A 23,089-nucleotide genomic window follows, 5' to 3' on the forward strand; every position below is an offset into this window, starting at 1 on the left:
AGCATTTGTAAAATGGGATTAATTCAAAGAATTAAACTAATGATCTAATTAATGTAATTACTTGAATTATAAGGCAATGTAATTACTATAAAATAAATGAAGCAGGGTATTCGAGCCATGAAAGAAATTTACGACATCATTTGTGATTTCATTTTTAAGGTCTTTTAAAAATAAATCCAATATTAGGCCAGTTTGTCATCATGACACTCTGGGTAAAAATGTGCTGTTAGAATGATAATTTAATTTGGAACAGAATTTCACATAGTATAGATACTTCTAAAGCATTAAACATTTTGGGCTAATAATTTATTAAAATATGCCTCTTAGGAATGGAGGTGTTTCAACACTAATTGAAAGTGATCTGTGGGAAAAATAAACTTGCCTTTGTAACTTTAATTTGGATGAATACAACCAATTTTTAAAGAATTTGCTTTTATGACAATTTATCTGAAATTCCTAAATAAATGGCACAGATTTTACCTTTCTTTCATCATGACTGCTATGGGCTATTTCATTTCAAATGTTGGGAAGTGACAGTTTAATGAACTCATCAAGTGTATGAGCAAAAGTCACTGTATTTATTGGGTGTGGTCTAGGACGCAAATATGAGGAAATGTACTCATATTTGCAAATATGAGGAAATGTACTCATATTTGCAAATATGAGGAAATGTACTCATATTTGCAAATATGAGGAAATGTACTCACGAGGGCCACTGTCTCGAGTCAGGCAGGGAAGCCTGGCTTACAGGTCAATAGAATAGAAGGCAAAATCTTCTGTCCCTCCACCTGGGGCTCCCTCCGTCCCTGTCTAGCGCACCCCTTTCCTCACTGCTTCTGGTTCGGTGTATGCTCTGGTGCTGCTGCTTACTCTAGTGTAATTTTCTCTTTCTTTTTTTTAATTTGAGACGGAGTTTTGCTCTTGTTGCCCAGGCTGGAGTACAATGGCGCAATCTCTGCTCACTGTAGCCTCCGCCTCCCGGGTTCAAGCAATTCTCCTGGCTCAGCCTCCCAAGTAGCTGGGATTACAGGCACCTGTCACCACGCCCAGCTAATTTTTGTATTTTTAGTAGAGACGGGGTTTCACCATGTTGGCGAGGCTGGTCCTGAACTCCTGACTTTTGATCCACCCACCTCGGCCCCGCAAAGTGCTGGGATTACAGGTGTGAGCCACCACTCCTGGCCACTCTAGTGTAATTTTTTTGGCTTTTCCTGTCTCTCAATTCCTGTTTCCCCAGCACCAAATATATGCATTTAATATGTAAACTGAATTGAATTTATTATAATTTAACCTGAGTAAAAAGCAGTACAAAGTGGTTTAAGACCCTTCAAAGGAGGAGGCTCTTACCTCTAGGTGGGCTCTTACCTCTAGGTGGGCAAACGAGCAAAGGCCTCGGCATTTCTATTTGAGATAGACTTGGGAGAACGGGTAACATTTAGAAAGTTGCTGTGAGGAGCCATTCGAGGCAGAAGGAATAGTAAGAAACAAAGGCAGAAGAGCCGCAGAAGGGAAAAACCATATTTGCAGAACATCTCATAAAATTTGACTAACGTAGCTGGGAGCAATGTATCACACCTGCCATCCCAGCACTTTGGGAGGCCGAGGTGGGTGGATGGCCTGAGCCCAGGAGTTCGAGACCAGCCTGGACAAAATGGCAAAACCCAATCTCTACAAAAATACAAAAACCAGCCTGGTATGGTGGTGTGCGCTTGTGGTCCCCACTATTTGGGAGGCTGAGGTGGGAGGATGAGCCCTGGAGGTGGAGGTTAGGGTGAACCAAGATCAGATCATTGCACTCCAGACTGGGTGACAGAACAAGACTCGGTCTCAAAATAAATAAATAAATAAAAAATAAAAATAAAAAAGTGACCAGAGTTTTTTTTTTCTATAATTAAATATGTGTTGCTATGTTGAGAAAATTAATAGTTAGACTATTGAGGGTTTAAGTTTTGTAACATAAGTTCTTTATAAAATCTAGGAGAATTTCTGCATTTTCCTTTGGTTCAAGGTGAGGGAGTCGTAGAATAAGAACATTTCTCTGGTGTAAGACACGGTGCATGGCACTCGCCACAGATAGTCTCATGTCATGCTCACTGCAGCCCTAAGAGGAAGATGCTCATTATCCCATCATCTAGGAGAGGAGGCAGAAGCTTGGGGAGGTCAAGTAACGTGCCCCGGTTGGACAGTTGGTATGGATTGAAGCGGTGTTCTCATCCAGACGGCCGATGACACAGCCCTCTCGATCGTAACTCCCGCGCTGTGGGATCAGCGAGAACAGAAGCTAGAGGCCCCTTGGAAGCTGCTGCAGGACTCCAGAGGGAATGAAGACTTGAACTTAAGGCAGTTGTGGCTGGCTTGAGACATAACATCATATGAGATTGCTCAGGTGATGTAGAAGGCTCTAGAACAACAGATGGAATGCAAGTATTCTGATCTCAGGACTTTTTAAGAAATGAGAAACTGAAGGGTTTGAAAGACAGTAGTTTTGAACAGGGAACAGGGAACAGGGCCTGTTCTGGGGAGGCGGGAACGTGTGAACAGTGGATTTGATATGTCACGAGTGGCAGTGGGCTGGCGTCCTGTGAAATGGCCTCCAGTTCATTTGCAGTGTGGCAGCAGCTGTGACGTCAGGTCATCAGAGCTGCAGGCAGAAGCAGCTCCTTCTTTAACAATTGTAACAGAAAACCCAGTGTGAACTGGTATTCACTGTATTTTCTAAACGTTTCTCTTTCAGGAAACATCTTTGTGGTGAGCTTAGCGGTGGCAGACCTGGTGGTGGCTGTTTATCCGTACCCGTTGGTGCTGACGTCGATATTTAACAATGGGTGGAACCTGGGGTATCTGCACTGCCAAATCAGTGGGTTCCTGATGGGCCTGAGCGTCATCGGCTCGATATTCAACATCACCGGCATTGCCATCAACCGCTACTGCTACATCTGCCACAGTCTCAAGTACGACAAACTGTACAGCAGCAAGAACTCCTTCTGCTATGTGCTCCTCATATGGCTCCTGACGCTGGTGGCTGTCCTGCCCAACCTCCGTGCCGGGACTCTCCAGTACGACCCGAGGATCTACTCATGCACCTTCGCACAGTCTGTCAGCTCTGCCTACACCATCGCCGTGGTGGTTTTCCACTTCCTCGTCCCCATGATCATTGTCATCTTCTGTTACCTGAGAATATGGATCCTGGTTCTCCAGGTCAGACAGAGGGTGAAGCCTGACCGCAAACCCAGGCTGAAACCACAGGACTTCAGGAATTTTGTCACCATGTTTGTGGTTTTTGTCCTTTTTGCCATTTGCTGGGCTCCTCTGAACTTCATTGGCCTGGCCGTGGCTTCTGACCCCGCCAGCATGGTGCCCAGGATCCCAGAGTGGCTGTTTGTGGCGAGTTACTACATGGCCTATTTCAACAGCTGCCTCAATGCCATTATATACGGGCTACTGAACCAAAATTTCAGGAAGGAGTACAGAAGAATTATAGTCTCGCTGTGTACTGCCAGGATGTTCTTTGTGGATAGCTCTAACGACGTGGCCGATAGGGTTAAATGCAAGCCGTCTCCACTGACGACCAAAAACAATCTAGTAAAGGTGGACTCGGTTTAAAACGGCACCGCATTCCCCGCGAGATGCACACGCTACTCAAGGCCTCGCGCCTTTCCGTGTTGCCTTTCCTGTTGACAGAAAAGCCGGGTGGTGGAGGAACCTTCCAGCTTTACCTTTTTGCTGCCATAGTTTCTGAACTAATGTACTGTCAGCTTTGTAAACACCTCCAATTCTACCAGTCAAGAGAAGTACAGAATGTATAGAGTTACATGTTAACTGAGGAATGTGGTTCAGGGCTGGGGTGAGAGTGAGCTGCTGACTGCATTCAGGGGAAGGAGTGTGCAAACTTTTATTGTAAATGAGGGCCACAAAAGGGGTAATTGCATTCTTCTTCGCTTTTTGAAGATTTCTAGCAGAAAAATGAATAGAGAATTTTATTTATAAATGAGCAAACGGAACAATTTTTTTTTTTTGTAAATGGAACAATGAAAGTGGGATGAGTGCCTCTTATTACAGAGGGAAAGGCTGAACATAAATCAGTTAATGGCTCATCAACAATCACAACCACAACCAACACCACAAACCTTTCAGTTGGCGGAGTTAGCATTGGGTAGCTACACTCATGGTCATAAATGTTTGCTGCTCTATACTACAAGTTGTGCATACAACCAGATAAAGAACTAAATTATAGGCTGGGCACAGTCGCTCACACCTGTAATCCCAGCCCTTTGGGAGGCTGAGACGGGCAGATCAGCTGAGCTCAGGAGTTCGAGACCACCCTGGGCAACATGATGAAATCCCATCTCTAATAAAATACAAAAAATTAGCCGGGTGTGGTGGTGCACGCCTATAATCCCAGCTACTCAGGAGACTGAGGCAGGAGAATCCCTTGAGCCCTGGAGGCAGAGGTTGTGGTGAGCCGAGATCCTATCAGTGCATTCCAACTTGGGCTACAGAATGAGACTCCGCCTCAAAAAAAAAAAAAAAAAAAACACTAAATTATATTACAGAGCTCTTATTCACATGTCAATTACCCTGGGACTTTAAAGTAGTAGCTATGTATACAATTTTATTTAAATGTACTAGACATTTGGCTTATTATTATTGTGTCACTGAGCAGCCGTTTTGAATTGATCTCTGTTAATTCATTAATTTGTCAAATGAGCTCAGTTAAAAATGACAAATGAGCTCAGTTAAAAATGACAAAAGATCAAGTTGCTGTAGACTTTTTGATATGGTGCTGAATCTGTTCTAGATTGACGCTTTAGTTGTGCAAGTAAATAACTGAAACCAGATAGCTTTTCTTTTATAGATACTGCAAAACAATGTTCTTCAATAATTCATTTTAGAATTTCACTGCCCTAATAGTACTGAAAGTCTGAGCGAAGAAAAAATGCATTGCAAAACTATGCTTTCATAAACTTTGGCGGAAGTTTACCCAAATGGTTATTTGAGACTACTGTGAGATATGTTATATCAAGTGTTTTGCTACAGATTATAACCATGTTTTCTTGTATTTTAAAAGTCTGTAGCAAAGCTGTCACATACTAGAATAAATTGCTGATTTGCAACTATATACGTAAGACAACAAGTTATCTGGATATATTTGCTAATGATTCTCTTCATTAAGCATATTTGGAAAACACCAAATTATGTTTGTCATTGTTGGGGTGTGTGTGTGTGTGTGTGTGTGTAAGTTGTCTCCAAAACTTTACCCAAGTCATTTATGTGTAAAAGTTCTGAGTTCTTATCAAAATCAAATTTAAATAGTAAAGATCATATTTAGGCCGGGTTCCAAATTTCAGATAACCGAAACTTAACAAATTAACCATGTTCCACTGAAGGCTTTTTGCAGTTTATTTTACACTCTTTTCTTGATGCTTGGTATGAATTACTATGTTGCGATATGATTCCTTTGTTCTTTATGGAATTTTATTTCTTTATTTCTATATTGTACTATATTTGAACTGTATGTCAGCAAACATAGTGAATAGAAAACTGTGCCCTTTAAAATATTGCCAAGAGTATCTCACCTGAAAATCAAGAATGTAACTTTAAAATATTGAAATGATTTTTCACTACCATCAGATAGTTAAAATATTGCCAATGGAACAGCAACTCATAAAGATCAAAGTAGAGACCCTGGTTTCCCCTACTAGAATCCCATGTAGAAGTCTCATAATCATTCGAGGTATTTTCTCTGGTTCCTCACTGTGATATCAATAAGTAGAGCGTCCTTAGCTCTGTGTTTTTCCCTCTGGAAAAACTCGGATATGTAATCAGTTGTGCTTGATATTTTCAGTGTACAAATTATTTTGTAGTCTCTTTGGAAGATTATCTCTTTCAAGACCATTAGATTAGGACTTATCAAATGACTGTTGCACAGGACTAGTGGGTGCCTGGGTAGCATCGTGTAGTATCACTGGAGATGTGCTCCTTATTCAAGGAAGCGACTTTATCTCTTTCTTTTTTTCTTTTTGAAACAGAGCCTCGCTCTGTCACCAGACTGGAGTGCAGTGGTGCAATCTTGGCTCACTGCAACCTCTGCCTTCCGGGTTGAAGCAATTCTCCTGCCTCAGCCTCCCGAGTAGCTGGGACTACAGGTGTGTGCCACCATGCTCAGCTATTTTTTGTGTGTGTGTATTTTAGTAGAGATGGGGTTTTACCATGTTGGCCAGGATGGTCTCGATCTCTTGACCTTGGGATCCATCCACCTTGGCCTCCTGAAGTGCTGGGATTACAGGTGTGAGCTGCCGCGCCCGGCCTGGAAGCAGCCTTTTTCATGAAATCTGCTAAGCTGTATTAAGGAGCTGTCAGCCTGTATTGAGGCAAGTATCTGCAGTCTGTCAGAATCACTTGTTTCCAGGGTAAAGAATATTTGCCAGTCTCCCCTCCACCTATGGGAGTACTAGTGGTGATGTGAGGGTTGGCATAAAAGAGATAATGATATTTTCTGTGGCATATTTGCAAATTCTAGGATTATTTGCACTTGTCTATAGCTGGGATTTCACTGCCTAGGCTGGAGGCTTTGTGAGGCCAAAAATAGTACCTGTGTTATAACAGGGAAAAATGCCCCTTTTTAAAAGCACTCACTGGGATCTGAGGCTCTGGTTAGGCAAAGTCTATGCAAGGCCATTTGATGTGGAATAAAGATCAGCATCTATCATTGTCTTTTCTTCTATCAGTTACTGGAATGCTGTGCAATTATAAGCATTCCATAATTTAAGTACTTATACTAACATCCAGTTGGATTGCAAAGACAGAAACATTTGACCATTCTAATTTACATAAATTATTTGAATATTATCACCGGAGAGCTTGCTTCAATTGTATTCTCCTATGGAAAATCTAAACCATATGGGATTATCTTTTTTGCCTTTAGTGAATGTAACTTTTAAACATATATTGTTGTATTTTTCTTATACCTGTTGGAACAGATTAGTTTGGGACATACTCCCTATACTATATTATGTAAGCTTCATAGTCATATAAAATATGGTTTTTCTTTGTTTAAAACTAAAGAGTTAATGATACTATAGATTGGGGAAAGGAATAACTTCAGTTTGCTCTATTGTATGTCTCATTACCAAATATGTGTGTTTGTGTAAATCATGGACATGCATAAGCAGTCACATATTTTTCTGACAAAGCAGCAGAGCAACTTGATTTTAAACATTCTGGGAGGCAATCTGACAGGATAATCAATCTTAGATATTAAATCCATAATTGCTTAGTGATTAAACACGTTCAACATGAATGTTAGGTAATGAATTTTGATCATTTTTTGGACTACCTCTGATTCATCACCAAATATTTCACTGTGAATAAGCAAACACATTTGGAATATGTTTTTAAGTCATCTTAAAGGACTGAATTATTATATTTGGGAATTACGTGAGCAAAATCTATAAGCAGCTTTTTCTTGTGAAAACATAATTTTCAAAAGTTCTTGTTCCATTCTTCCTTTTACTTTTTTCTACTTTTATGCTTAAAAATAAAGCATCTCCATTAAAAAAAGTTATTGTGTACAATATAAAAAATGCTCTAGGTCAGGTGCAGTGGCTTATGCCTGTAATACGAGCACTTTGGGAGGCCTAGGCGGGCGGATCACCTGAGGACCTAAGGTCAGGAGTTTGAGACCAGCTTGACCAACATGGAGAAACCCCATCTCTACTAAACATACAAAAATTAGCTGGGCATGGTGGTGGGCGTATGTAATCTCAGCTATTCGAGAGGCTGAGGCGGGAGAATCGCTTGAACCCAGGAGGCAGAAGTTGCAGTGAGCCGAGATCGAGTCATTGCACCCCAACCTGGGCAACAAGAGCGAAACTCCGTCTCAAAACAAAAAAAACAAAAAAAACAAAGTGCTCTGATCTCTGCAATGGTAGCACCTGCTTTGCTATGTTGATTACAAGTTTTTGGTAATCTCCAGAACCTGTAGGGGAAAATTTAGGGAATAAATGAAAGTGATTTTAGTTGTGTCCAATATTTATGTTGCTGGTAAGTGTGTACTTATTTTACCAAAGGTCTTTTAGAAGACCAACGATTGAATGTGAACTAAATTTGTAAAATACAGACAAAGGCCAAAAGGGAGAGATATCTAACCAAAGTCTTAGTATCCACATAATGTAACGATCATGTATGATCGTAAATGTAATGCCGTGTAAATGTAATGTAGTGATCATGAACGAGGTAAACATTTAGTAATACACTAAATGAGTACAAAGAGACTGTTGTGGCAGTTGCAGTGGTTAGAGGGTTGTGACTGAATGTTGTGGCGGTTGCAGTGGTTAGAGGGTTGTGACTGAATGTTGTGGCGGTTGCAGTGGTTAGAGGGTTGTGATTGAATGTTGTGGCGTTTGCAGTGTTTAGAGGGTTGTGACTGAATGTTGTGGCGGTTGCAGTGGTTAGAGGGTTGTGACTGAATGTTGTGGCGGTTGCAGTGTTTAGAGGGTTGTGATTGAATGTTGTGGCGTTTGCAGTGGTTAGAGGGTTGTGATTGAATGTTGTGGCGTTTGCAGTGTTTAGAGGGCTGTTATTGAATGTTGTGGCGGGTGCAGTGGTTAGAGGGTTGTGATTGAGTGTTGTGGCGGTTGCAGTGGTTAGAGAGTTGTGATTGAATGTTGTGGTGTTTGCAGTGGTTAGAGGTTTGTGATTGAATGTTGTGGCGTTTGCAGTGGTTAGAGGGTTGTGATTGAATGTTGTGGCGTTTGCAGTGGTTAGAGGGTTGTGATTGAATGTTGTGGCGGTTGCAGTGTTTAGAGGGTTGTGATTGAATGTTGTGGCGTTTGCAGTGTTTAGAGGGCTGTTATTGAATGTTGTGGCGGGTGCAGTGTTTAGAGGGTTGTGATTGAATGTGGTGGCGGTTGCAGTGGTTAGAGGGTTGTGATTGAATGTGGTGGCGGTTGCAGTGTTTAGAGGGTTATGATTGAATGTTGTGGCAGTTGCAGTGTTTAGAGGTTTATGATTGAAGCTCTTGTGCTGTCAGCTTACTGCCTATTGGGACATCCCTAATTGGGGTCACCTCACAGTTGTTCACCCTCAGAAGAACAACAGAGTCGAGGGTGTGGTCACCTTGTTTGAAAGTGGTAAAGGAAAATTTAAATCAATGGAACCACAATCATAAAAAAAATAAAGTTAATGATTTTAGAATCATGACCCCTAATCATATATATTATTGTATTTTTCTTCTCTGGAACAGAAACTGTTTAATAGAAACAACTATTTAGGAGTGTTTTTTTACTGTTACAGAGTTTAACGTGAGAGAACAAGTTTGTGTGTGTGTCTGTGTGTGTGCATGTTGTGTGTTTTAGCCAGCTGGCTGCTTTTTGTTTCAATGATAATGTTGTTGATCTTAGAGAATATGAACAGCCTCTACAGCTTTGAAGAGAGAAAAGATTATTGAGGTGCCACGCTGTGTTGCTAGTAATAATGAAGTAATGCTATGTTCCCAGAAAAGGGTACCTTGATTACGAGGACACATTTCTGTGTTCCGAATGCAGGAGAATATGATGACCGTGGCTGTTTTAAAGCCAATAGATTACCATTGTTTTTAGAAAGGAGACACTTGCCTTTGTCCTTTTACTGTGATAATCTGGTGCTCTTATTTCGGATAGAACTGTTATGTTGCAGTGTGACGCAGATGTGTCTAGAGAAGGTGCCACGAAAAAAATGAGTGGTACCTTCTCTTGCTATAATGATGTTCAACAAGCCTCTAAGAACTCTTGAGTTTTGGTGCACAAAGGGACTAGTGATTATCCACCAAGCACCATTCTAATAAGTACTGGATGAGCCTCAGTGCTTACGATACAAGAGTAAGAATTGATTCAACTGTTTGGTTTGCATAGGAGAACATAACTGATTTCTGCCTAGAAAATTATATCTCCATTAACTCTCTGACCATTGTGCTAGAGAATAACTGTTTGCTTAGACAATGCTTAGAAAACTCAACGTGGTTAAATATAAGATGTTAACTTGAGTTCTGATATCATTTTATACTGGTAACTATTTTCTTGCAGTCTGGATATAAATTTTAATAAAAGTTGAGGAAGCTTGTTTTTCCAAAAAACGATTTAATTTTTTGTTTTTGAAAACGTAGCCCATGATGTAGTAAACTTGCATGTTTTTACTTCTTTTTACTCATATCTGTACCTTGTTACTGCCAAGGATGAACTTTAATGGGATCTTTGCTTGTGTATATTTGTTTTAATAAAAGTTATATGTGTATATCTGTACACATGTGTAGATATAGAAAAAGATGAATATGATTTTATGTCATTATTTTCAAGGTGGACAGTTTGTTTTTCCTGTTGTTTGTTGGAAATTAAACAAAAGTTGTTTAAGAATGGTAGGTTGCTGGGTGTGGTGGCTCATACCTGTAATCCCAATGACTCAAGGAGGCTCAGGGGGAAGGATCTCTTGAGGCCAGGAATTTGAGACCAGCCTGGACAACAACAAAACCCTGTCTCTTACAAAGTAGAAAATTAGCCGGTAAAGATGAGGTGCACCTACAGTCCCAGCTACTCAGGAGGCTAAGGTCGGAGGATTGCTTGAGCCTAGGAGTTTGAGCTGCAGTGAGCTATGACTGCGCCACTGCACTCCAGCCTGGGCCAGAGAGCAAGACCATGTTTCTAACACAACAGCAACAAGAAAGACGGAGGGTGGTTTTATAATTACTTAACATATGCATTTGTTTATAGACAATAGGCCTATCTCTTTGTTTCTGGCATTTTTCTCAGCAGAATTTAAATTAGTTACTCATATGTGTTCATGTGCATACCGGCATTATAATATATATATTATATTGTTATATTCTAGTCCATCATGGAATGGAACTGAATATAATTGAACATTTCTTCATTTTGATATATGTAACCAACAAACTATATTCTATTCTAAGTACAGATTTGTTGTGCAAACCAAATGTGTTTCTGCAAAAACAAGACAAAAACGTCCCTCCAGAAAACCTTTCTTGGTCAGTTATATGCATGGAAGGGAATTCTTTATTTCTTGCAACCTCTGGAGGAAAAAGACAGCCTATCTTCCTGACCTTTGCATGACCATGTTGTAGAATCATTCAAGGGACATTAGGGGCCATGCTAATGCCAATCTCTTCATTTTACAGACTGTGAAAATAAGATTCACAAAAATTAAGTGTCTTGTCAATGATCTATTAGAGTTAGTAGAAGGGATAAGACTGAACCTTGAGCTCCTGCATTCACTAAAAATTTCGATAATATTGGATCCCTTGGTTTTCCAGAAATGGTGCTAGGTAGCAGGGAGAAAGTGATGAACACAGCATATATTGTCCCAAGTGCTCACCATGTAGCAGGAAGGGGACAGAACACACCTAATTAGAATGTAGTGCAGCTGCTAACATCAGCAAGACAGACAACTAGAGGCAAATACACACCACCATCTAGGAAGCAGTATTCCCTTCCTAAAACTCAAACCTGAATCTGATTTAACTAGAAATTTTCAGGAAATGCAGGGATCAAGAAAGCATATACTAGACAACATCGGAGGAGGCAGTCAGCAAAATCCAAACTCTACCGAAATCTTAGTACAAAGAAGCCACTCTAACATGTATTTGAAAGAAAAAAAGATAGAGAGGGGACCAAAGATTAAGAGACAGGTCAATTACTTTGTAATGAATGGGTTTGTTTAAGACAAACTATGCTTTTAGAAATTATATAATACAGAGGAAAAATGCAAGTACGTGTATGAAAAGGAACTAGGTATAGGTTACGGGTGGGACTTCATTTTAATGATTAAAGATAAGTGTCTTTTTTTTTTGATAATGTAGGAATAACTGACTAACTCTGTAAAAAGTTAAGTTGGATTCCTTCTTCTTACCACATACAAAATAGAGATGGATTAAAGACATAAATCTGTAAGATATATTAACTACATTGATAGGACAGTCTCCTCTATTTCAAAAACACACGGAACTCGGCAACAGCAGACGCACATTTTTCTCAAGTCCACATGGAACATTCTCCAGAATAAACCATACATTAGACCATAAAACAACACTTAATAAATTTAAAAAGGTTAAAATAATAATACGAAGTATCCTTTCCAACCGCAGTGGAATGAAACTAGAAATCAGTAGCAAAGGAACACTGGAAAATATGCAAATATGTGGGAATTCGCACACTGTTAAACAGTAGGTCAAAGAAGAAATCACAGGAAAATTAGAAAATAGTTTGAGACAAATAAAAATGAAAACAATATACCAAAACTTCTGAGATGCTGTGAAAATGGTGCTGAGAAGGAAATTTATAGCTGTACATACCTACAGTAAAAAAGAAGAAAGATCTTAAATCAACAACCTAAACTTACACCTCGAAGAAATAGAAAACAAACAAACTAAACTCCATGCTAGCAGAAGAGGGAAATAATAAAGATTAGATCAGAAATAAACTAGAGAAAGAAAGCAATAAAGAAAAATCAATGAAACTGAGTTGATTTTTCAAAAAGATCAACAAAATTGAAAACTTTTAGCTAGAATGACTAAGATACAAAGAGAGAAGACTCAAGTAACTAAAATTGAAAGTGAAAGAAGGGATACTATAACCAATTTAACAAAATTGCAAGGGCTTATAAGAGAGTACTGTGAAACATTGTGCATCAACAAATTGAAAGGCCTAGATGAACTGGACACATTTCTGGAAACAGGTGACCTAAAGACTGAATCAGATTAGAGTCATTCACTGTCTGTGTGTTGTCGTGTTACTGTAAAGAAATACCTGAGACTGGGTAATTTATAAAGAAAAGAGGCTTACATGGCTCATGATTCTGCAGGGCCAGCATCTGCATCTGGTGAGGGCTTCAAGCCTCCTCCATTCATGGTGGAAGGGGAGCTGGTGTGTGCAGATCGTATGTGGAGAGAAGTGGGGTGCGGTGTGGGGTATGCGGGGAGGTGCTAGACTCTTTCTAACCAACACTCAGGTGAGCTCTCCCAAAACCTACTAGAGCAGGTCACCCAGGGGAGTGCAGTGGCACGATCGCGGCTAACTGCAGCATCAACCTTCCGGGCTAAAGTGATCCTCCTGCCTCAGCCCCTCAAGTAGCTGGGACTACAGACACAGGCCACCACACCCAGAACTAGCACAGGAATATACCAGGAAAGCCAAGATCATCCACCGACTATTCGAAGTGAAACTAGGCCTCATAAAACTTAGAAACTAGGCCTCATATAGAAAAAATTAACACCAGGTGGCTCTGGATAGGGTCCTACCCTGCCTCAATAGGGTCCCACCCTGATAGGGTCCCACCCTGCCAATTCCGGGAAACAACCTCATGGGGTCCCACCCTGCCAATTCCGGGGGTCCCACCCTGCCTCGAAGTTCCCGGAATCAACAACTCCAGGAAAAAAAACCTCATAAGGTCCTGCTCTAACCAATTAGCATAAGACACCTTGCTCAGGCCATAGACAGACCCAATTACCACGCGCCTAAAGCTTTGTTTGAATTTCGCGCCCTAAGCTGTGTTTGAACTTGTATTTGCCTATATAAACAGCCTGTAACAAGCAGTCGGGGTCCCAGGGCCAACTTAGAGCTTGGGACCCTAGCGCGCTAGTAATAAATAACTCTCTGCTGTGAATCTCGTGTCGGTGATCCTTCGCGGCGACCCCTGCCCAGGAGGGAATCGACAGTTCGGTTCCAACAGAAGGAACTGAATCGCCACTACAGGCTCCCTGAGACGCTGAAAAACTGTGAGTCCGCTTGCTTTCCAAGAGGGGAGGCTGGTGGTCTGGGGCAGGTTCTGAACCCTGGCTACCAGCTGCCTGGGAGTAGACATGGTGCTGTTGGGGGTTCATGGTGGGAGTGAGACCAGCCTTTAGGACTGCCGGCTGCGTGGGTGTGGGGTGAGGCCCGTGACTGCTGGCTTTCCCCAACTTCCCTGGCGACATGTATGACTCAGCAAAGGTAGCCATAATTCCCCTGGGAATTTAACGCCATTGGACTGGGAACCACACTGTCGTCCCCACAGTAGCAGTAGCAAGCTCCACCCACGGAGAGGCTGAGCACAGACAGGCCTATCCCTGCCCTCACCTGGTGGTCTTTCTCTACCCGCCCTGGTAACTAAGACAAAGGTCATCCTCTCTTAGGAGGTCTATGGCCCTGCCCACTGCATGAGAAACCTGAATGTTTAGCCAGGTCCCTCTAGGGCAAGTCTGCATCCTCTGCATCCTCCCTATAAGACTGCAGCTGATGTGCTGTTGAAAGCACCACCTCCTGGCTAGAGGCCAACCACCCCAAAACCAGCGCACTCAACAGAAACACAACCAAGGACCCTCACAGAATCCTCTTCACTCCTCTGCCTCCTCCACGGGAGCAGGTACTGGTATCTGTGGCTGCAAGACCTGAAGATGGATGACATCACAGGGCTCTTTGCAGACACTCCTGAGTACCAGACTGGAGCCTGGTGGCTCCGCTGGGTGGCTAGACCCAGAAGAGAAAACACAATCACTGCAGTTCAGCTCTCAGGAAGCCCCATTCCTAGGGGAAGGGGGAGAATATCACATCAAGGGAGTACCCCATGGGACAAACGAATCTGAACAGCAGCCCTCGAATCCCAGCTCTTCCCTCTGACATAGTCGATCCGAATGAGAAAGAACCAGAAAAACAATTCTAGTCACATGACAAGACGAGCTGCTTTAACATCCCCAAAAGATCACACCAGCTCCCCAGCAACGTATCCAAACAAGGCAAAACCTCTGAACTGCCAGAAAAATAATTCAGAAGGTCAGTTATTAAGCTAATCAGGGAGGCACCAGAGAAAGGTGAAGTCTACCTGAAAGAAATCAAAAACACGATAAAGGATATGAAAGCACAATTCTTCAGAGAGAGAGATACCATAAATAAAAAACAATTATAGGCAAGCACGGTGGCTCATGCCTGTAATCTCAGCATTTTGTGAGGCCAAGGCGGGCAGATCAGGAGGTCAGGAGTTTGAGACCAGCCTGACCAACATGGTGAAACCCCATCTCTACTAAAAACACAAAAATTAGCTGGATGTGGTGGCACATGCCTGTAACCCCAGCTACTCGGGAGGCTGAGGCAGGAGAATTTTTGAGCCTGGGAAGCAGAGGTTGCAGTGAGCCAAGATCACGCCACTGCACTCCAGCCTGGGTGACAGAGCAATACTCTGTCTCAAAAAAAAAAAAAAAAAAAAAAATCACAACTTCTGGAAGTCAAGGACACACTTAGCGAAATGCAAAACCCACTGGAGAGTCCCAGTAATAAAATTAAACAAGCAGAAGAAAGAACTTAAGAGCTCAAAGACAAGGTTTTTGAATTAACCCAGTTCATCAAAGACAAAGAAAAAAGAATAAGAAATGAACAAACTCTTCAAGAAGTTTAAGACTATGTTAAATGTCCAAACCTAAGAATAATTGATGCTCCCAAGGAAAAAGAGAAGTCTAAATGTTTGGAAAATATATTTCATGGAATAATCGAGGAAAACTTTCCCAGCCTTGCTGGAGTTCTAGACATCCAAATACAAGAAGCTCAAAGAACACCTGGGCAATTCATCACAAAAAGATCATTGCCTAGGCACATTGTCATCAGGTTATCTCAAGTCAAGACAAAGGAAAGAATCTGAAGAGCTGAGAGGCAAAAGCATCAGGTAACCTATAAAGGAAACCTTATCAGATTAATAGCAGATTTATCAGCAGAAACTCTACAAGCTAGCAAGGATTGGGGTCCTATTTTCTGCCTCCTTAAACAAAACAATTATCAGCCAATAATTTTGTATCCAGTAAAATTGAGCTTCAAAAATGAAGGAAAGTACCGCCTTGTTCAGACACAAATGCTGACAGAATTTGCCACTACCAAGCCAGCACTACAAGAATGCTAAAAGGAGCTCTAAATCTCAAAACAAATCTTCAAACTACACCAAAATAGAAACTCCTTAAAGCATAAATCTCACAGAACATATATAATGATAACACAATGAAAAAAAAAAAAAAAAACCAAGGTATTTAGGCAACAAATAGCACAATGAATAGAATAGTACCTCACATCTCATTGAATGTAAATGGTCTACTTATTTACATTACAGAATGTAAATGGTCTGCTCAACTTAAAAGATGCAGAATGGCAGAATGGATAAGAACTTACCAACCAAGTTTCTGCTGTCTTCTGTAGACTCAACACATAAGGACTCAAATAAACTTAAGGTGAAGGGGTGGAAAAAGATATTCCATGCAAATGGACACCAAAAGCAAGCAGGAGTAGCTATTCTTATATCAGACAAAACAAACTTTAAAGCAACAGCAGTTTAAAAAGAAAAAGAGGTACATTACATAATGATAAAAGGACTAGTCCAACAGGAAAATATCACAATCCCAAATATATATTTACCTAACACTGGAGCTCACAACTTTATAAAACATTTACTACTAGACCTAAGAAATGAGATAGAGAGCAACACAATAATAGTGGGGGCTTCAATACTCCACTGACAGCACTAGGCAGGTCATCAAGACAGAAAGCCAACAAAGAAATGATGGGCTTAAACTATACCCTAGAACAACTGGACTTAACAGATATTTACAGAGCATTCTACCCAACAACTGCGGAATATACATTCTATTCCTCAGCACATGGAACATTCTTCAAGATAGACCATATGATAGGGCACAAAACAAGGCTCAGTAAACTTAAGAAAATCAAAATTATGTCAAGTACTCTCTCAGACCACAGTGGAATAAAACTGGAAATCGACTCCAAAAAGAATGCTCCAAAGCATGGAAATTAAATAACATGCTCCTGAATGATCATTGGCTCAACAATGAAATCAAGGTGGAAATTAAAAAATTCTTTGAACCAAATGATAATAATGACACAACCTATCAAAATCTCTGGGATACAGCAAAAGCAATGCTAAGAGGAAAGTTCATAGCATTAAATGTCCACATCAAAAGGTCTGAAAGAGCACAAATAGACAATCTAAGGTCACACCTCATGGAACTGGAGAAACAAGAACAATCCAAACCAAAATTCAGCAGTAGAAAAGAAATAATCAAGATCAGAGCAGAACTAAATGAAATTGAAATAAAAAAATACAAAAGATAAATGAAATAAAAAGCTGTTTCCTTGAAAAGATAAATAAAATTGATAGACCATTAGTGAGATTAACCAAGAAAAGAAGAGGGAAGATCCACATAAGTTCGATGAGAAATAAAACAGAATATATTACAACTGATACCACAGAAATACAAAAGATCATTCAAGGCTACCATGAACACCTTTATGCACATAAACTAGAAAAACTACAGGAGATAAATTCCTGGAAATATACAACCCTTCTAGATTAAACCAAGAAGATATAGAAACTCTGAACATAGCAATAACAAGCACCAAGACTGAAATGGTAATAAAAACTTACCAATAAAAAAAGTCCAGGACCAGGTGGATTCACAACTGAATTCTATCAGACATTCAAAGAAGAATTGGTACGAATCCTATTGACACTATTCCAAGATAGAGAAAGAGGGAGTCCTCCCTAAATCATTCTGTGAAGCCAGTATCACCCTAATGCCAAAACCAGGGAAGGACATGACAAAAAAAAGAAAACTACAGACAAATATTCCTGATGAACATAGATGCAAAAATCTTCAGCAAAATACTAGTAAACCAAATCCAATGGCATATCAAAAAGATAATCCACCATGATCAAATGGGTCTCATGCCAGGGATGCAGGGATGACTTAACACATGTAAGTCAATAAATGTGATACACCACATAACAGAATTAAAAACAAAAATCACGTGATCATCTCAATAGATGCAGAATAAGCATTTGACAAAATCGAGCATCCCTTTATGATTAAAACCCTCAGCAAAATCAACATAGAGAGGACATGTCTTAAGGTAATAAAAGCCATCTATGACAAACCCACAGCCAAAATTATACTGAATGGAGAATAGTTGAAAGCATTCCCCCTGAGAAATGGAACAAGACAAGGATGCCCACCGGCACCACTTCTATTCAATATGGTACTGGAAGTCCCAGCCAGAGCAATTAGACAAGAGAAAGAAATAAAGGGCATCCAAATCCTTAAAGAGGAGGCCAAACTGTCACTGTTTGCAGATGATATGATCACATATCTAGAAAACCCTAAAGACTCATTCAAAGGGCTCCTAGAACTGGTACATGAATTCAGCAAAGTTTTAGAATACAAAATTAATGTACACAAATCAGTAGCTCTGCTTTACAGTGACCAAGGTGAGAATCAAATCAAGAGTTCAACCCCTTTCACTATAGCTGCAAAAAAATTAAAATACTTAGGAATATACCTAACCGAGAATGTGAAAGACCTCTACAAGGAAAACTATAAAACACTGCTGAAAGAAATCATAGATAACACAAATAAATGGAAACACATTCTATGCTCATGGATGGGTAGAATCAGTATTGTGAAAATGAACATATGCCAAAACAATCTACAAATTCAATGAATTTTCATCAAAATACCATCATCGTTCTTCACAGAACTAGAAAAAAAAAATCCTAAAATTCACATGGAACCAAGAAAAAGCATGCAAAGCTAAAGCAAGACTATGCAAAAAGAACAAATCTGGAGGCATCATATTACCCAACTTCAAACTACAAGGCCATAGTCACTAAAATAGTGTGGTACTGGTATAAAAATAGGCACATAGACCAATGGAACAGAATACAAAACATAGAAATAAAGCCAAATACTTACAACAATTGATCTTTGATAAAGCAAACAAAAACATAAAGTGGGAAAAGAACACTCTATTCAACAAATGGTGTGGGGATAATTGGCAGCCACATGTAGAAGAATGAAACTGGATCCTCATCTCTCACCTTATACAAAAACCAACTCAAGATGGATCAAAGACTTAAATCTAAGACCTGAAATCACAAAGATTCTAGAATATAACATTGGAAAAATCCTTCTAGACATTGGCTTAGGCAAAGACTTCATGACCAAGAACCCAAAAGCAAGTGCAACAAAAACAAAGATAAATAGATGGGACTTAATTAAACTAAGAAGCGTCTGTACAGGCAAAAGAAATAATCAGCATGGTAAACTACAATGCACAGAGTGACAGAAAATCTTCAAAATCTATACATCTGACAAAAGACTAATATCCAGACTCTACAAAGAACTCAAATAAATCAGGAAAAAAAAATCCCATCAAAAAGTAGGCTAAGGACATGACTAGATAATTCTCAAAAGAAGATATACAAATGATCAACAAGCATATGGAAATATGGTCAACATCACTAATGATCAGGGAAATGCAAATCAAAACCACAATGCAATAACACTTCACTCCTGCAAGAATAGCCACAATCAAAAAATCAAAAAATAATAGATGTTGGTGTGGATGTGGTGAAAAGGCAACACTTCTACACTGCTGGTGGGAATGTAAACTAGTACAACCACTATGGAAAACAGTGTGGAGATTCCTTAAAGAACTAAAAGTAGATCTACCATTTGATCCACCAATCCCACTAGCAGGTATCTACCCAAAGGATAAAAGTCATTATAGGAAACAGATACTTGCACACGCATGTTTACAGCAGTACAATTTGCAATTGCAAAAATGTGGATAAAGAAAACATGATATATATACACCATGGAATACTACTTGGCCATAAAAAGGAACAAAACAATGGCATTGGCAGTAACCTGGATGGAACTGGAGATCATTATTAAAAGTGAAGTAACTCAGGAATGGAAAACCAAACATCCTATGTTCTCACTCATACGTGGGAGCTAAGCTATGAGGATGCAAAAATATAAGAATGATACATTGGACTTTGACGACTCAGGGGAAAGGGTGGGGTGGCGAGGGATAAAAGACTACACACTGGGTACAGTGTACACTGCTCGGGTGATGGGTGCAACAAAATCTCAGAAATCACCGCTAAAGAACTTATTCATGCAACCAAACATCACCTGTTCCCCAAAAACCCATTTAAATAAAAAAATTAATTTAAAAAAACTCACATCAGTGGGAAAAAAAAAAAAGCTAACAGAGCAAGAACTCATTACTGCAAGGAGAGCAGCAAGCCCTTCATGAGGAATCTGCCTTCATGAGCCAGGTACCTCCCATGAAGCCCCCACTCCAACACTGGGGATCACATTTCAACATCAGACTTGGAGAAGACAAACCAGATTGTAACATTCATCTCTTCTTATGTTCTTACAATCAATACAATCTAGAAATAATTTTGATAGAAATGGGTGGGGAACCTCAACTCAGCCTAGTTTCTAAAATAAAAACATTTCTCAAAGTGGCAGTGCCAAATTGCACTATTAAAACACGGCAATGCAACTGCAATCTTCTGTCTTACGCAGTGTCTCCTGACATCCAGAAAGCATTTCTTTAAAAGCACCAAAAATGTCTCACATTAAATATTCAAAGCATTCATTGTTTAGGAAACAGCCATGAATTTAGTTAGCATATTTTTAAAAATCAAGAATATAGAAAACTAGACTATTCCCCTGTGCTCTATAATTTGACTGACACTATCAGCATCTCTAGGAAGAAACTGGATTTTTTCTCCCCAGAACACCTTTTAAATTTCCAGGGAAAACTGTCAATGAAAGCATATATAAGAAAAATATGTACACATATGGTTTTTAAATAACGTTTCTCCTACAGTTTCTAATTTATTCTAGAGGAATAATCAAATAAACTTATGTAAAACGTGTCAAAGCAATAACGTCTTCAGGGGCCTTCTCATTGGAGCAAATCCTTTAAAAAAATAAAGGAGTTGACTGATTCCACAAATGCAAAGATTCTCACGCAGACGAAGGAGTCAGAAAAGAGGACCTTCGAGCTACAGTGGAGCACGATGTGTGCCGCAGACCGAGTTCCCCAAGAGAGGGAGTCTAGTGTGCAAGAAATCTTCCTGAAGGTGTGCTCAGGCTAAACACATCTGGGAACTGTGCATTGAATTCAACTGCAATGACATCACACAAAGGCCTTCACTGACCCCACAGGGAGCTCTGGAGCAGGAACAGGACATTTAGAGTTGTCTCAAATTGCGCCAAGGGGTCCAGGCCTTTACACCCCAGCAGTCGTGGGGCATGGGCTGCTCTCTCGGGCAGAAAGCATGATCTCAGGTGGTGCAGCTCTCCTCAAGCTAGGGCACGACCTAGAAAAGGACTCAGCTAGGAATTGTTATCTGCGGACACTCCCAGAAGCTGGGGAATGTGTGCCTTGGTCTTAGAGGAGGGCCTCTCTCCAGGGGTCAACACAATATCCCCTGCAGTCCACTCCTTGCTCCATGCAGATCTGTCTGCCACAGACAGGCTCTGGAAGCAGCTCCTACAGAATTCTGTTGAGCTTCCTTTCTGAGGAAAACTCCAGGATAGCGGGATGAAATGCACTGACAACCACTGGCGTTGGTTTTCAGGCAGTAATTCATCAACTCCCTCTTCCAACAGCCATTCCAGACCCCCTTACCTTCAGCTGGCACTTCTTTGTGTTGCAGTAATTACTTGATAAGGTGACCCTGAGCCTCCTCCCTGAAGGGTCTGAGCCTCTGGTCACCATGGCCTTCTTGAACAATAGCTGCTGCACTTGTTCATTTACTGTAAAAATTGAACAAGGATGTATAAACATATGCCCAGGTGGATCATCTCTGTGTCAACTATATTTTCCCTGCCTGCAGTGTAATGGCGGCCCTATGTCTACCTGTTGAGCGGAAACAATCGCCTTGCAAAACTGCCTTCCTTCCCTGGTTGTCTCATCTAGATGTACGTATGGATGTGTATGTATAGGTTTACTACTGTGGTAACATAAACACAACCTAGGACTGACCATTTGAACCATTTATAAGGCACAGTTCTGCAGCATTAAGAACATTCCCATTATTGTGGGACCATCACCACCATCCATCCATCTCCAGAACATTTTTGTCTTCCCCAGCTGAAACTCTGTATCCATTAAACACTTTCTACCCCTTCCCCGCACCCCCAACCCTTGGAAATCTCCATCCTGCTTTCCGTCTCTATGAGTTTGACTACTTTACGTATTTTATGTAAGTGGAATCATACAGCATTTGTATCTTCTTGCTGGGCTCTTGACCCTGGAGTCTAACGGGAACCCTGTCTGTGTCCTCTGGCAGAAGTTTCCCATTTGGGAACTAGTACATTTGCATATCCTAGGGTTGCAGGGACAGAAACTATGTACCTGAAAACTTCCTCAAGTTTTCAGGCATAATGGTAAGTGTGGTCATTCTACGTCCACCCTTTGGTTTCTGGACTCATGTATGTAATTTACTAACCCAAATCTAATAAATGATCAATTAGTTTAAGAGGATACCTTGTCCCAGGGAATGATACCTTACGCATTCAGGTCACCATCTCCACACTGGTTAATCAGTGGCATCTCAATAAGCCATTTCATCACTCTTTCAGGCTAGGGGCTTCTGAGTGGCAGGTACGCAACAGAACCAGTGGATTTCATGGTCATACACTGGCACCATTTTACTGTAAAGTAGGGTTTTTTGCTGTAAAGTGGGGCAATATCATTCCAGATCCTGTGTCAGTGGGATCAAGCATTCCGGAAAGTCCTCAGATGTTAGTGCCAGCTAACTGCCCTTAGGCAAGAAAGGGTGTATCTTGAGCACGTACCAATTTTAGTCAAGATGAATTGTGCCTTCCAAGCTCAAAAGACCATCAAGGGGCTGGTGAGAGTCCTCAAGGGATGGCACTGTATGAGAGTCTCAGAATCTGTCTCTTTTGAAGGCAGGCTGGATGTTCAGCAGCAGCAGTAGCTAGATTAGCCTTGGTGCGTGGGAGCTCATGCCAGCAGGTCCAGGCACAGCCTCCCACCTTGCCACCACGGCTGCCCATTCATGTGCCTGTTACTCCTCAACATGAATGGCAGATGGCAGAGGCTGGCTGGGGTGAGCCGGCCAAGTGATTCTCATTGGTGGTTTGGAACCTCTTCCCAGGTTGGCTCTCTGCTGGTGATTAATATGTGATGCAAAGATCTGCACACTTTGTGGCCACTCTGAGGGCCATCCATTTGTCTCTTTC

At 40.8% G+C, this 23,089-nt stretch overlaps 1 protein-coding gene across 1 annotated transcript in view; it reads left to right on the forward strand.

Moving 5' to 3' along the window:
- The window catches only part of LOC105466549 (melatonin receptor 1A), a 28,476-nt gene extending 17,667 nt beyond the window's left edge, over positions 1–10,809 (forward strand). The window contains exon 2 of the mRNA XM_011715496.2: positions 2,735–10,809. Coding sequence (XP_011713798.1) covers positions 2,735–3,603 — 869 coding nt within the window. The 3' untranslated portion in view covers positions 3,604–10,809. The remainder of the gene's footprint in view (positions 1–2,734) is intronic.
- Positions 10,810–23,089: the final 12,280 nt, after the last annotated feature.

Source organism: Macaca nemestrina, chromosome 3, assembly GCF_043159975.1.
Source record: "Macaca nemestrina isolate mMacNem1 chromosome 3, mMacNem.hap1, whole genome shotgun sequence".
In the NCBI taxonomy this organism is placed as follows: domain Eukaryota; kingdom Metazoa; phylum Chordata; class Mammalia; order Primates; family Cercopithecidae; genus Macaca; species Macaca nemestrina.